Here is a 15,519-nt window from a genome sequence, read left to right as displayed (position 1 = left end):
CGCCATTGCAAGGAACGGGATACTCGGGCAACTGCCAGGTGGGCTGGGGGTCGGCAGAACGAAGAGGACTCCTCGTTTCAGCTGGGCATGTGAGGAGAGCGGAGAGAGGTGGTGGGCGGGCAACCGCACATGCGAAAAAATGCCGAGAGAAGGCGGATAGCCGCCTAGTCGGCATGTAAGAAGAGAGGTGAGGTGGAGGGCAGGCAGCCGGGCGCGCTTGCGAGGAGAACAGAGAGGAGGCAGGTAGCTGCCTAGCTGACATGAAAGGAAAGGTGGAGGGCGGGTAGCCGCGCTTGTAAGGAGAGCACAGAGGAGGCGGATAGCCACCTAGCCGGCATGTGAGAAGAGTGGAGAGGTGGCGGGCGGGCATACATGTAGAGGGGAGAGGAATGCGCCCTCACGGCACTGCGCCCAGAGGCTGGTGCCTGTCCAGCCTCTGCCTCGGCCTGGCCCTGGATGACAGTATATCCCCCTTACCCCCAGCATATGTAGGTGCTGTATGCCTCCCCGGAACGGTATGCGTAGATGACAGTGTTTCCTACCCCCGAGTGTCCCTGGCATATGCAGGTGCTATGTGCCCTGCCCCCTCCAGAGTATAGGAGCAGAACAGACTGCTGTGTTACTGGCAGGTTCATGTGCAGGAAATAAAGCCACGCCCTCCATTATCTGTACAGAGTATAGGGGCAGCACAGACTGCTGTGTTACTGGCAGCTCCATGTGCAGGAAATAAAGCCACACCCTCCATTATCTGTACAGTGTATAGGAGCAGCACAGACTGCTGTGTTACCGGCAGCTTCATGTGCAGGAAATAAAGCCACACCCTCCATTATCTGTACAGAGTATAGGAGCAGCACAGACTGCTGTGTTACTGGCAGCTCCATGTGCAGGAAATAAAGCCACGCCCTCCATTATCTGTACAGAGTATAGGAAGCAGCACAGACTGCTGTGTTACCGGCAGCTTCATGTGCAGGAAATAAAGCCACGCCCTCCATTATCTGTACAGAGTATAGGAGCAGCACAGACTGCTGTGTTACCGGCAGCTTCATGTGCAGGAAATAAAGCCACGCCCTCCATTATCTGTACAGAGTATAGGAGCAGCACAGACTGCTGTGTTACCGGCAGCTTCATGTGCAGGAAACAAAGCCACGCCCTCCATTATCTGTACAGAGTATAGGAGCAGCACAGACTGCTGTGTAACCGGCAGCTTCATGTGCAGGAAATAAAGCCACACCCTCCATTATCTGTACAGAGTATAGGAGCAGCACAGACTGCTGTATTACCGGCAGCTCCATGTGCAGGAAACAAAGCCACGCCCTCCATTATCTGTACAGAGTATAGGAAGCAGCACAGACTGCTGTGTTACCGGCAGCTTCATGTGCAGGAAATAAAGCCACGCCCTCCATTATCTGTACAGAGTATAGGAGTAGCACAGACTGCTGTGTTACTGGCAGCTCCATGTGCAGGAAATAAAGCCACGCCCTCCATTATCTGTACAGAGTATAGGAGCAGCACAGACTGCTGTATTACTGGCAGCTTCATGTGCAGAGAATAAGGCTACACAATACATACCTCCCAACTTTTTGAGATGAGAAAGAGGAACACCTAAGCCACCCCTCTGCCACACCCCTGATCACGCCCCGTCACACTCCTAGTCACGCATAACATAAAGATTTCATAAGAAAAATAAGTTGTTTTATAATTCAATCCTGGTTTATTTTCCTTCATATTAACATTTTAAAATGAATATATATCAATTTAAAGGATGGAAATAAAGTTTAGAGTCTATCAAACATATTTTTAGTAGAGAAATATATTTATTTACATAGAAAAAAGTCCTGAAAGAGGGACAAATGAGGAGGAAAGAGGGACAGGGCTCCCAAGAGAGGGACTTTCCCTCCAAAAGAGAGACAGTTGGGAGCTATGCACAATGTCCTAACAAGGAGCTGCTTAAAGAGAACCCGAGGTGGGAATTACTTATGTTAGTGGGGCACAGAGGCTGGTTGTGCACACTAAGACCAGCCTCTGTTTCCCCATGGTGTGCCTCCAGGACCCCCCTTGCTCGCCGCTAAACCCCTGCAGTGCTGGCGACACGCAGCATGTCGCCAGCACAATGTTTACCTAAGCTCTGTCAGTCAGCGCCGCTCCCCCGCCTCCTCCGTATCGGCGCTACCCGCCCGCGCCACTTCCCTCCTATGGGCGGGAGGGAAGTACACAGGCGGGTAGCGCTGATACGGAGGAGGTTGGGTGGGCAGCACTGACAGACAGCGCTTAGGTAAACATTGTGCTGGCGACATGCTGCGTGTCGCCAGCACTGCAGGGGTATAGCGGCGAGCAGGGGGGTCCTGGAGGCACACCATGGGGCAACGGAGGCTGGTCTTAGTGTGCACAACCAGCCTCTGTGCCCCACTAACATAAGTAATTCCCACCTCGGGTTCTCTTTAATACACTAAGCCACACACAATAAGATGTGTGCTTGCACATGCACAGTACGTATGCACTTTTCTTCAGAGCTACTCAGGGATATGAGAATTTCTGAAGTGACGCAGACCTAGCAGAATAAGCAACTCCAACTGTAGAGACTACACAGAGGTGTATTGCTCATGTACTATTATAAATTGACCATATGAATTATACCAACCTAATTATATGCATACCGGTATGTTTTACCAGTAATATTTTTTATGATGTATGGTTCTGATGTACCGTTGTTTGTCTCTGATTTTCAGTTTATACTCCTTTTTTATTGCCTGAAGAAGCAGGATTATGCCTGTGAAACGAACACTTTGTGGAGTATCTAATAAATTTATGTCATTTTGAAATTGGCAGTTTATGTGTTTATGCTTTCAGGAGGTAAGTCCACTGCTGCCTTTCTAAGCAATTTTTAACAGTTTTCGTTCATTTTACTCTTTTGACGCCTCTGTTTACTACATAGTCACTTGCGTCCACCCTTGGTGTTGGGGTGTTACCTATTTTACCTATCTACAGAGAGTGACTTCTTATTCCTGAGTGAGGTCAGGTCTAATCTCCTCACCTGCAGTTACAGTGGTTGCCTTTGAGGTTTGTGAGTATCTACTTTTGTACTCTTCTAACATATTACAATTACCAGTACATACTACACTATATTGGGCTCTCGGTGTTCCCTTCGTTCTTCTTCCCCAACTGGAGATGGCATAGGAATGATGGTCGAGGACCAGGAAAGCTTTATGGTATTCAAACCTTCCCTTTGCATAGGTAAGTATGACAAAGTTAAAAAATAGATGTTTTGCTCCAGATTTGATTTAAAAAGACCACAATGCCCTAAAATTAATCATTCTGCAGAGGTCAACAGATCACCAGCAGATTTGGCGATCCAATCTGGCATCCTCTTATTATGGCCTGATCCTACTACAAACATTGAGATGCATTTTGCATACCTTTGAAAATTCATCAAGGACATCAGACAGTCACTAGACTGCATTGTCTTTTTGAATGGAATCTACGCTAAAATTCTGAGAATTGCAGTGCTCCTGTGCTGCTTTATCTGTGAGGTCAGAGATTCAATGCAGCGGCTCTCCTGAAAAGTAACTAGAAACCAAACACTGGCTGAACAAACACAGCCAAACACTGGCTGAACAAACACTGCCAAACACTGGCTGAACAAACACTCCTGATAACCAGACACTGCAAAGGAGAAGCAAATAATATAACATTACTTACCAGGAGCTGGAACATAGATACTGGCAGCAGCACCACCTGCATGCTTCCCTGAAACACACAGAAAGAAGATATTAGCATCAGGAAATCATTTTCTCTTTCACACTGTTCAGATAGATTAGAAGATGAATCAGCCAGAGCCCAATCCGCTGTTATTACAACTGCTTTATCACTAGATAAATAGCCTCACCCTCAATAATCTATAGATTATAGATGCAGCACATACTGCTGTTTTCAGTGGATGTCCCAGGTTCAGATATATTGAGGGGTGGGGTGTGTTACAAGGGGGCAAAATACTTAGCTGATGGGGCACAGAAATGTACACAGCAATAATCTGTTATAGTCAGGGTCCTTTTTGGGCACAGCCATACTAGACAAATGGCTGGAGCGCCATTTACTATACAGAGCGCCATTGTTTTAATATTAATGCAATGATCCTCTAGATTGTAAGCTCGCAAGGGCAGGGACCTCCTCCTAGTGTTTCTCATGCCACTGTAATTTTAACATATGTACATGTACCAACTACACATCAACTATGTATGTATTTGTATTTATTCTATTCAATGTCATGACTGTACAGTGTCTTGTATTTCTTATGTATATTTGTTCCCCATTATTTGTTTGTACTATGTACAGCGCTACGGAAGATGTTGGCGCTATATAAATAAATAAATAATAATAATAATAATAATGATGATGAGAAAAATTGGGGGTCTCACAAGCCTGCAGGCAGCACACAGTACCCTGCTGCAGTTTCCCCCAGATACACCGCCTCACCCCCTCTATTTCCTGGATGGGTGGTGCAGTTTGAATGTGTGTATCTAGCCACTATGGCCTGCTTCACTGCGGGTTCTGCTCTGGTAAGTACAGGAGTGGGGCGAATAAGGAGTGAGGGACTCCGGAAAAACATTGGCAGCATCAGGACACTTAAAGAGAGTCTGAAGCGAGAATAAATCTCACTTTAGACCTCATAGATAGCAGGGGCATGTGTGCCCCTGCTAAAATGTCGCTATCCCGCGGCTAAACGGGGTCCCTGACCCCCCAAATCCCCTCCGTGCAGCGGGGGATTACTTCCTGTTTGAGGCAGGGCTAACGGCCGCAGCCCTGCCTCACACGCGTCTATCAGACGCGTACCTCCGCCTCTCCCCGCCCCTCTCAGTCTTCCTTCACTGAGAGGGGCGGGGGAGAGGCGGCGATGCGCCGCTGATAGACGCGACTGGAGGCAGGGCTGCGGCCATTAGCTCTGCCTCCAGGAGGAGCAAAATTTTGCAAGGGGGATTTGGGGGTGAAGGGACCCCCATTTAGCCGCGGGATAGCGGCGGTTTAGCAGGGGCACACATGCCCCTGCTGAATATGAGCTCTGAAGCGAGATTTATTCTCGCTTCAGAGTCGCTTTAATGCTAGGTACACACCATACAATTTTCTGGCAGATTTACCTGCCAGATGGATTATTTCCAACATGTCTGATCTGAATTCCGAACGATTTCCGTTCACTTCTATGGAAATCAATCAGAGAATCGATAGAAATTCAGATCGGACATGTTGGAGATAATCGATCTGGCAGGTAAATCTGCCATAAAATTGTATTAAACTAGCCTACTACAGACTTCTTTCATTTTTATCCCCCCCCCCCCCCCCTTCTCCCCAATGAGGATTTCTCTGAGGCCCCATTCACACTAGAGCGTTTTGCTGCGATTTCGGCAAAACGCTCGAACGAATAATGAATGTCTATGGGCCCGTTCTCATTTGGGCGATTTGCGCTAATCGCTGCAAATCGCCCCTAAATGGGCAAAACCGCCAAATGCAAATGCGTAGCCTGCACCATTTTCAGGTGATTTCCAGGCGATCGCGTTTCAGTGCTATAGAAGCGCAAAACGTGATCGCGCAAAAATCGCCGCACTGTTCAGTCATTTTTCCACGTGAAATAGTGGAAAAATCACTCCTGCAAATTGCCGGCGTTTTGAAAATGCAGGTGTGAATAGAGCCTAAGGAGAGAGATGAGGTATTAATTAGCTCTAGCTCTCCTGGTATTGCATCCTTTTCAAAGGATTGTGGATCAGCTATAGTGAGAACACATTTGTTAACCTTTTCAGCCGCGCGGACGTGAGCTTCACGTCCGCAGCGGCAAGTGCTAGAGCCGCAGGGACGCGCTAGTCATGTCCCTGCAGTTTGGGTGGTCTGCAGGCGATCGGGCGGGCAGATGTCCGCGATCGCGCTGCTGCTGCTAGCAGAGGGGATTGGCTGCAGGGGACAAAAGTCCCCTGTGCCAATCCGAGCATGTCCGCCAAGAATAAACACTGTTTTTGTTCAAAAACAGTGTTTATTCTGTAAATGGAGCCGCCACGCTATCTCCCGCCGCGATTTCCGCCGGTTTCCGCCGCCCGATCGTTAAATTTATGAATGGAAACAATGTTTCCATTCATAACTTCCCCGCCGCTGCTGTGATCGGAGGCTTCCGATGGAAGCCTACGTCACTTCCCTGGTTACAATGTAGTGATACATTGTATCCCCATTAGCGTACATTGTACGCTAATGGGATTTTTGCTCAGTAGGGACATCTTGTGGCCAAATAGTATAACACACCTACTGACTTTGGGGAATAAAAATAAATGGTTATTTATGTCAAGAGGACATAAAATTAATAAATATTGGGCTAAAAATTAGTGATGGATGTAAAACTGAAAAAGTGCACCTTTATTTTCAAATAAAATATTGTCACCATACATTACACTAGGGGTATAATTTTAACGTTTAAATAACGAAGACAAATGGCCAAATAAAATGTGTGGATTTTAGTTATGGTAGCATTAATTATTTTAAAACTGTAATGGCTGAAAACTGAAAAATAATGTATTTTTTTATTTTTTTCTTATTATTCCCATTATAATACAGTTAGATTAAAATAATTCTTAGCATAATTTACCACCCAAAGAAAGCCTAATTGCTGGCGGAAAAAACAAGGTATAGATCATTTTGCTGTGATAAGTACTGATAAAGCTATTGGGGAATGAAAGGGAGAAGCGCTGACAGGTGAAAATTCCTCTCGTCCATAAGGTGAAAAATCCCCGCGGGCTGAAATGGTTAAGCACTGTCCATATCCATACTTCCCTTTACCCAAAAACTTTTTTTATAGGCGTTGATAAAGTTAACCTTGGGATGCTTGTGCTACTGTTTTTTTTTTTTTTTTTTTGTTTCATAACTTTCTGAACAATTTAAAATAAAGTTGTTTTTTTTTCCTGCTACTTAGACATGTCCCTCTCTGGAACTATAAGACCTAGTTCACATTAGAAATCACCAGCGCAATCGCAAGCCCTTTTGTGAGCGTTTTCGTAAGCGATTTCCCTGCGCTTTAAGAGCGATTTGCGCTTAACCCTCTGGGCGATACAATTACATCGCCCAGGAGGGGGCGCAGCAACTTTTTTAAATTTTTTATTTTTTAAATCATGTAGCGAGCCCTGGGCTCGCTACATTATAGCTGCTGCGCAGCGGCATCCCCCCACCCACTCCGATCACCTTCGGCGATCAGAGTAAGCAGGAAATCCAGTTCAGAACGGGATTTCCTGCTGGGCTTCCCCGGTCGCCATGGCGACGGGGCGGGATGACGTCACCGACTTCATGACGTCAGAGGGAGTCCCGACCCACCCCTCAGCGCTGCCTGGCACTGATTGGTTAGGCTGCGCAAGGGGTCGGAGGGGGGGGGCTGCGCGTCACGGCGGGTAGCAGCGGATCAGCGGCGATCGGAAGTTACACGCAGCTAGCAAAGTGCTAGCTGCGTGTAACAAAAAAAAATTATGCAAATCGGCCCACCAGGGCCTGAGAACTCCTCCTGCGCGACATACCCCGAGCTCAGCTCGGGATTATAGCCCAGGAGGTTAAGAGCTTTTGTGAATGCTTTTCTAAGCGCTTTTGTTTGGAGATAGTTTTTCTTCCTGATGGCAGTCAGGAAGTGAACTTTTTGACCTGGACCTGAATAAATACAATACATCTATTTTTAAAAGTGCGCACCAAATCGCTTTTCAAAGCGCTTTGCGATTTCATTATACTTTGTATTAAAGCACAAACGTTCAGGAAATGGTGCAGGATCCACATTTGCGATTGGAAAGAAAACTCATCGCTCATATGAGAACACTCGCATTGAGAAACATTGCTCAAGCGCTTTTAAAAATCGCCAGCGCTTTTAAAAAATGAAAAGCGCTCATAGTGTGAACAAGCCCTAAATGTCCATGCTCCCGGAACAGCTGAAAATAATATATTGTACAGGTATTTCCACCAATTCAGTTTTCTTTTCTCTTAACGCTAAGTGTGGTGTGCCTTCTTATAACTGAAGGAATTTACAATAATTCTGCTTTTAGTGAACATCTGTGGTTACCCACAATGCACCGCTACTAAATATGCAAATTATCTCTATGCCCCTAGAGCCAAGCTTGCATCCAGAACTGCAGGCGTACAGCAAGCCTATAGCTTTACATTTTACACAGCCACATCAACCCCACATGCAGACAGCCTGTTTCAGAGTTTTGGTCCTCATCAGTACACGGCAGGAATTGATATGGAGCTATGGGATAGGGGCTTGGACCAGTACAGCAGAGTAACCAAGCAGCTCGGGGTGACCCAAAAATATAAGTATAGGGGACTAAAAGAGATCAAAAAGTCCTCCTACTAAAATGCAATGCTAAGTGTAGTGTGCCTTCTTAAAACAGAACAAATTTACAATAATTCAGCTTTTAGTGAACATCTGCGGCTACTCACAGTGCACCGCTACTGAATATATTATCTTATGAACATCACTTTGGCAGATGGCATACAGTGGACCCTGGTTTGCAAGCATAATTTGTTCCAGAACATGCTTGTAATCCAAAGTTCTCTTATATCAAAGCAAATTTCCCCATAAGAATTAATGGAATCCCAGAGGATTCATTCCACAATCCAAAACCAGTTATACAAATAGTATGAAATAAAATGTAAACAAGACTTTCACTATAACTACCGGTAACAGAATCAATTGCCATCTGTTGGCTCGCCCCAACCTTTTTTGTGTGTGGCTTTAGTAAGGAAATTATCCAATGACAGTTACTTTTGAGGATTTTGTGGAAATGGGACTTTGCACAGTCACTACACTCAGATTAAAGTGAACCTAAGACCCAATAAAAAAATGAGTTTCAGTTACCTGGAGCTTCTACCAGCCCCCTGCAGCCATCCTGTGCCCTCAATGTCACTCCCGGATCCTCTGGTCTCCCGCCGCCAACTAGATTCGTTTTTGCGCCACGGAATCGACGGGCCGCCATGTGTATTATTGCACGAGTTACTGCGGTTACAGGATGCTATAGCTGGTGCCAGCGCGTACAATTTTTGTAGGTTTAAGTTCACTTTAAGTACAATTAAGTACAATCCTGCAACGCCAAATAGAGAACTATCTAATCAGTTGTGGTGAAGTAACGCATGTATACTTTTTTTTTTTTTTTTTTTGCTTGTATATCAAGACGTTGCTTGTATATCAAGTCAAAATTTCACAAAAATTCTTGCTTGTATTGCAAAGCGCTCTTAAAGGAGTCAGCAGGCAAAACATAAAAAAACATAAAAAAAAAAAAAAAAAAAGCAGGCAAAACATAAAAAAACATAAAAAAAAAAAAAGCTTTACTCACCCCTCCAGCTTTCTCCAGCCCCTACCAGCCGACTGCCCCACACTGACCGATCCGCTCTCCGCCGTCCCAGGCTCCCCGCATGGTGCAGAGGCCGACCTTGAGATCGTCCTCACTGCACCTGCATGAAGTGCCGCTATCAATCATGGCCACGTTGCCCGCGGTGTGCAGTGCAGGCACAGTAGTTCTGCACCTGCGCAGTATGCCGCGGGCAGCGTGGCCATGATTGGCAGCGCACTTCACACAGGAGCAGTAAGGACCTCGGCCTCTGCACCGTGTGGGGAGCCTGGGATGGCGGTGGAGAGCGGAGCAGCCAGCGTGGGACAGTCGGCTGCTAGGGGCTGGAGAAAGCCCCAGGTGAGTAAAGCTTTTTTTATTTTTACAAGTAAGACAAAAAGAGGAGACTGAGAGCCCAATATAGTGTAGTATTTAGTATTCCAATGAGCACAGTAAACCAATAATGGATATACTCACAAGTGTGGGTTATCACTTAGGTAACCACTTCAGTTGCAGGTGGGGAGAATTATAACCTGTCCCCACTCAGGTATAAGCAGTCGCTCTCTGTAGATAGGAAAAAATGGGGATACAACCCCTCCACCTGGGGTGGACTAGAAGATACCAATTAATTGAACAGAGGCGCCAACGTAGAATAAAAACATCTAAAAACAGTTTAAAAGGGGGAAGTTGGTGGACTTACCTCCCTCAAGGAAAGACAGACTAGGATTTGTTATTTTATCATAAAAATAACATTTAATTATAGCTCCAATATGCAACGCATTTCACGGGCACCATCCCGCTTCATCAGGCAACCAAATGGAGAAAAGGAACTAGTAGTTGTCTGTACAGCAACCGAGCACCAACTTTCCCCTTTTAAACTGTTTTTAGACATTTTTATTCTACATTGGCACCTCTGTTCAATTAATTGGTATCTTTTTTTTTTTTTTTTTAGCCTGATGACTCCTTTAAACCAAGTTACTCTCAATCCAAGGGTTTTACTGTATACACAAGTATAAGCCAACCTGAGTATAGGCCGGCACACCGACTTTATTATTAATTTCAATCCTCTATATCGGGTATGTGGAATTTATAATTTTGATGAACCAGCCTGTTTATACGATGTGTATGAAATATCCACATTAAATATCCAATGTGTCTCCCCATGGCATGCCCGGATGACAATTCTGCCCCCCCCTCCCCATTGTGTCCTCTCTGCATATTATGCGTAGATGACAGTATATCCCCCCTTCCCCCCCAGCATATGTAGGTGCTGTATGCCTTCCCTGAACGGTATACGTAGATGGCAGTGTGTCCCACCTCAGAGGGTCCCTGGCATATGCAGGTGCAATGTGCCCCACCCTCTCCAGAGTGGCATGTGTAGATGACAGTGTGCCCCACCCCCGAGTGTCCCTGGCATATGCAGGTGCAATGTGCCCCACCCTCTCCAGGGTAATATGTGTAGATAACCGTGCCACCCCCGGCATATGCAGGTGCTATTTACCCCCCGTCATAACAGTATGCATAGATTACAATGTCGTCATCTCCCCCCAGGCATATGCAGGTGCTGTGTGTGCCCTGCCGAGTGGTATATGTACATGACAGTGTCCCCCTCAACATATACAGAGCAGTGCACATTGGAGCATTTACTCAACAGTCAGCGCTAACAGGATTTATATTCACCTTGTGTGTCGAGGACTCCTCTCTATGACCCCCTCCAGCGGCGTACCTAATGAGAGGCCTCACCAGAGGGCATCATAAAAATGAGACTGCGACTCCTGTCGGCATGAATCGGTGTGTGAGCACTCTGCTGTGCACCACTCTACATATGCCGGGGGGACAGTGTGATCTATGCATACCACTCTCCAGCGAGGGGCACACAACACCTGCGCTTGCCAGGGGGACACTTAGGGGAGTGGGGCAACATTGTCATCTACACATACCATGCCTGCATATGCCAGGGGGGCACTTGGGAGGGGCAACACTGTCATCTACACATACTATTCCTGCATATGCCAGGGGGGCACTTGGGAGGGGCAACACTGTCATCTACACATACCATGCTTGCATATGCCAGGGGGGCACTTAGGAGGGGCAACACTCATCTACACAGTACCATGCCTGCATATGCCAGGGGGGCACTTAGGAGGGGCAACACTCATCTACACATACCATGCCTGCATATGCCAGGGGGGCACTTAGGAGGGGCGAACACTGTCATCTACACATCCATGCCTGCATATGCCAGGGGGGGCACTTAGGAGGGGCAACACTGTCATCTACACATCCCATGCCTGCATATGCCAGGGGGACACTTAGGAGGGGCAACACTGTCATCTACACATCCATGCCTGCATATGCCAGGGGGGCACTTAGGAGGGGCAACACTCATCTACACATACCATGCCTGCATATGCCAGGGGGGCACTTGGGAGGGGCAACACTCATCTACACATACCATGCCTGCATATGCCAGGGGGACACTTGGGGGGGTGGGGCAACACTGTCATCTACACATCCCATGCATGCATATGCCAGGGGGGCACTTAGGAGGGGCAACACTGTCATCTACACATACCATGCCTGCATATGCGGGGGGGGGGGGACACTTAGGAGGGGCAACACTGTCATCTACACATACCATGCCTGCATATGCCAGGGGGTCACTTAGGAGGGGCAACACTGTCATCTACACATACCATGCTTGCATATGCCAGGGGGACACTTGGGGGAGTGGGGCAACATGGTCATCTACATATAAACTGTGTCTCTTTCTGCGCAGAAACATTTTTAGAGGTTTTGCTTCATGTGGTTTTCCATTGTTTGTGTCACGGATTAATTATGATGTTCAAATAAATTGTTTTCTACTGGATCATTAAGAAGTTGTGCATAGACCATTTTGTGTATGTATTCCAGATTTAGCTTTGTAGCGGTTGCACTAAGTCAGTGGTCCATATTGCATCAGTATTATTAACTGGCATATTTCATCAATGCACTGTGGTGAGATATATATTCTTAGATAAGCTACACATACCATGCCTGCATATGTCAGGGGGGCACTTGGGAGGGGCAATACAGTCATCTACACATACAATGCCTGCATATGCCAGGGGGGCACTTAGGAGGTGGCAATCACCTCCCAATCACACTCCCTTGCTCCAGCGTTCACACCTGGGTAGACGCCCGCCAACGGTACATCTCCTTAGGTGGTCTTGACCTACTAAGTACTCTCGTCTTCCTGTACTACTATTGCATGTAAGTTTAGTCTACATTACTGTATATCTTGTCTTGTGTACTACTTGAGCTTGTCTGTGCTAAAAACAATTCCATGTACTTGGCCATTAAACTTGATTCTGATTCTGAATACGGTCATCTACACATACCATGCCTGCATATGCCAGGGGGGCACTTAGGAGGGGCAATACGGTCATCTACACATACCATGCCTGCATATGCCAGGGGGGCACTTAGGAGGGGCAACACTGTCATCTACACATACCATGCCTGCATATGCCAGGGGGGCACTTAGGAGGGGCAATACGGTCATCTACACATACCATGCCTGCATATGCCAGGGGGGGCACTTAGGAGGGGCAATACGGTCATCTACACATACCATGCCTGCATATGCCAGGGGGGCACTTAGGAGGGGCAACACTGTCATCTACACATACCATGCCTGCATATGCCAGGGGGGCACTTAGAAGGGGCAATATGGTCATCTACACATACCATGCCTGCATATGCCAGGGGGGGCACTTAGAAGAGGCAATATGGTCATCTACACATACCATGCCTGCATATGCCAGGGAGACACTTAGAAGGGGCAATATGGTCATCTACACATACCATGCCTGCATATGCCAGGGGGACACTTAGAAGGGGCAATATGGTCATCTACACATACCATGCCTGCATATGCCAGGGGGACACTTGGGGGAGTGGGGCAACACTGTCATCTACACATATCATGCCTGCATATGCCAGGGGGACACTTAGGAGGGGCAACACTCATCTACACATACCATGCCTGCATATGCCGGGGGGACACTTGGGGGAGTGGGGCAACACTGTCATCTACACATACCATGCCTGCATATGCCAGGGGGACGCTTAGGAGGGGCAACACTGTCATCTACACATACCATGCCTGCATATGCGGGGGGGGGGACACTTGGGGGAGTGGGGCAACACTGCCATCTACACATGCCATGCCTGCATATGCCAGGGGGGGGAGACACTTGGGGGAGTGGGGCAACATTGTCATCTACACATACCATGCCTGCATATGCGGGGGGGGGGGGGGGGACCCTTAGGAGGGGTGACACTGTCATCTACACATACCATGCCTGCATATGCCAGGGGGCACTTAGGAGGGGGCAACACTGTCATCTACACATCCATGCCTGCATATGCCAGGGGGACACTTAGGAGGGGCAACACTGTCATCTACACATACCATGCCTGCATATGCGGGGGGGGGGGGGGGGACCCTTAGGAGGGGTGACACTGTCATCTACACATACCATGCCTGCATATGCGGGGGGGGGGGGGGACCCTTAGGAGGGGTGACACTGTCATCTACACATACCATGCCTGCATATGCCAGGGGGGCACTTAGGAGGGGCAACACTGTCATCTACACATACCATGCCTGCATATGCCAGGGGGCACTTAGGAGGGGCAACACTGTCATCTACACATCCATGCCTGCATATGCCAGGGGGCACTTAGGAGGGGCAACACTGTCATCTACACATCCATGCCTGCATATGCCAGGGGGACACTTAGGAGGGGCAACACTGTCATCTACACATACCATGCCTGCATATGCGGGGGGGGGGGGGGGACCCTTAGGAGGGGTGACACTGTCATCTACACATACCATGCCTGCATATGCGGGGGGGGGGGGGGGGCCCTTAGGAGGGGTGACACTGTCATCTACACATACCATGCCTGCATATGCCAGGGGGGCACTTAGGAGGGGCAACACTGTCATCTACACATCCATGCCTGCATATGCCAGGGGGACACTTAGGAGGGGCAACACTGTCATCTACACATACCATGCCTGCATATGCGGGGGGGGGGGGGACCCTTAGGAGGGGTGACACTGTCATCTACACATACCATGCCTGCATATGCGGGGGGGGGGGGGGGGACCCTTAGGAGGGGTGACACTGTCATCTACACATACCATGCCTGCATATGCGGGGGGGGGGGGGGGGACCCTTAGGAGGGGTGACACTGTCATCTACACATACCATGCCTGCATATGCGGGGGGGGGGGGGGGACCCTTAGGAGGGGTGACACTGTCATCTACACATACCATGCCTGCATATGCCAGGGGGGCACTTAGGAGGGGCAACACTGTCATCTACACATACCATGCCTGCATATGCCAGGGGGGCACTTAGGAGGGGCAACACTGTCATCTACACATCCATGCCTGCATATGCCAGGGGGACACTTAGGAGGGGCAACACTGTCATCTACACATACCATGCCTGCATATGCGGGGGGGGGGGGGGGACCCTTAGGAGGGGTGACACTGTCATCTACACATACCATGCCTGCATATGCGGGGGGGGGGGGGGGGACCCTTAGGAGGGGTGACACTGTCATCTACACATACCATGCCTGCATATGCGGGGGGGGGGGGGACCCTTAGGAGGGGTGACACTGTCATCTACACATACCATGCCTGCATATGCGGGGGGGGGGGGGGGGGACCCTGTCATCTACACATAATACATATAACTTAGCAGTCACCGCACAGCTCCACACTGCTCCAGGATCATTTGTGACTCGAGTCACACCAGCCACAAGGCTCCCTTTAGGAAGGCCAGATAAGGTGCCATTACAGTATAATTTTTAGTGAATGGTCAGATTTTTGATCAGGTTGTTTAAATCCTACTGTATGAAAAAAGCGAAGCTGGTGGGCTCAATCGATCCTGAAGGATCACATTATCAATAATTTCCATAAAGATCTGGTCGCTCATATGATTGCAACTCGTTTCCATATTGGGACTAGTTAGGATTCCTAAATGAACCTTATCAAAAATAAAATTGTTCGATAATAATTGCTCTGTCAATGGTTTTATCCATCTCAATGAATTGACACCCATGCTGGGGAATACAGATAACATTCTCCCTATTATAAATGCACAAAAGTAGCTAATTCATTTATCT

General features: G+C 48.0%; 1 protein-coding gene across 10 annotated transcripts in view; it reads right to left on the bottom strand.

Moving 5' to 3' along the window:
- Positions 1-15,519, bottom strand: part of LOC137528712 (class I histocompatibility antigen, F10 alpha chain-like) — a 318,384-nt gene that overhangs the window by 40,209 nt on the left and 262,656 nt on the right. For all 10 annotated transcript variants that reach the window (XM_068250217.1, XM_068250213.1, XM_068250216.1 and 7 more), the window contains one exon: positions 3,697-3,744. In XM_068250217.1, the coding sequence (XP_068106318.1) occupies positions 3,697-3,744 (48 nt within the window). The remainder of the gene's footprint in view (positions 1-3,696; positions 3,745-15,519) is intronic.

The sequence above is a fragment of the Hyperolius riggenbachi genome, chromosome 8 (assembly GCF_040937935.1).
Source record: "Hyperolius riggenbachi isolate aHypRig1 chromosome 8, aHypRig1.pri, whole genome shotgun sequence".
In the NCBI taxonomy this organism is placed as follows: Eukaryota; Metazoa; Chordata; class Amphibia; order Anura; family Hyperoliidae; genus Hyperolius; species Hyperolius riggenbachi.
This window is presented reverse-complemented; position numbering and strand designations above follow the sequence as displayed.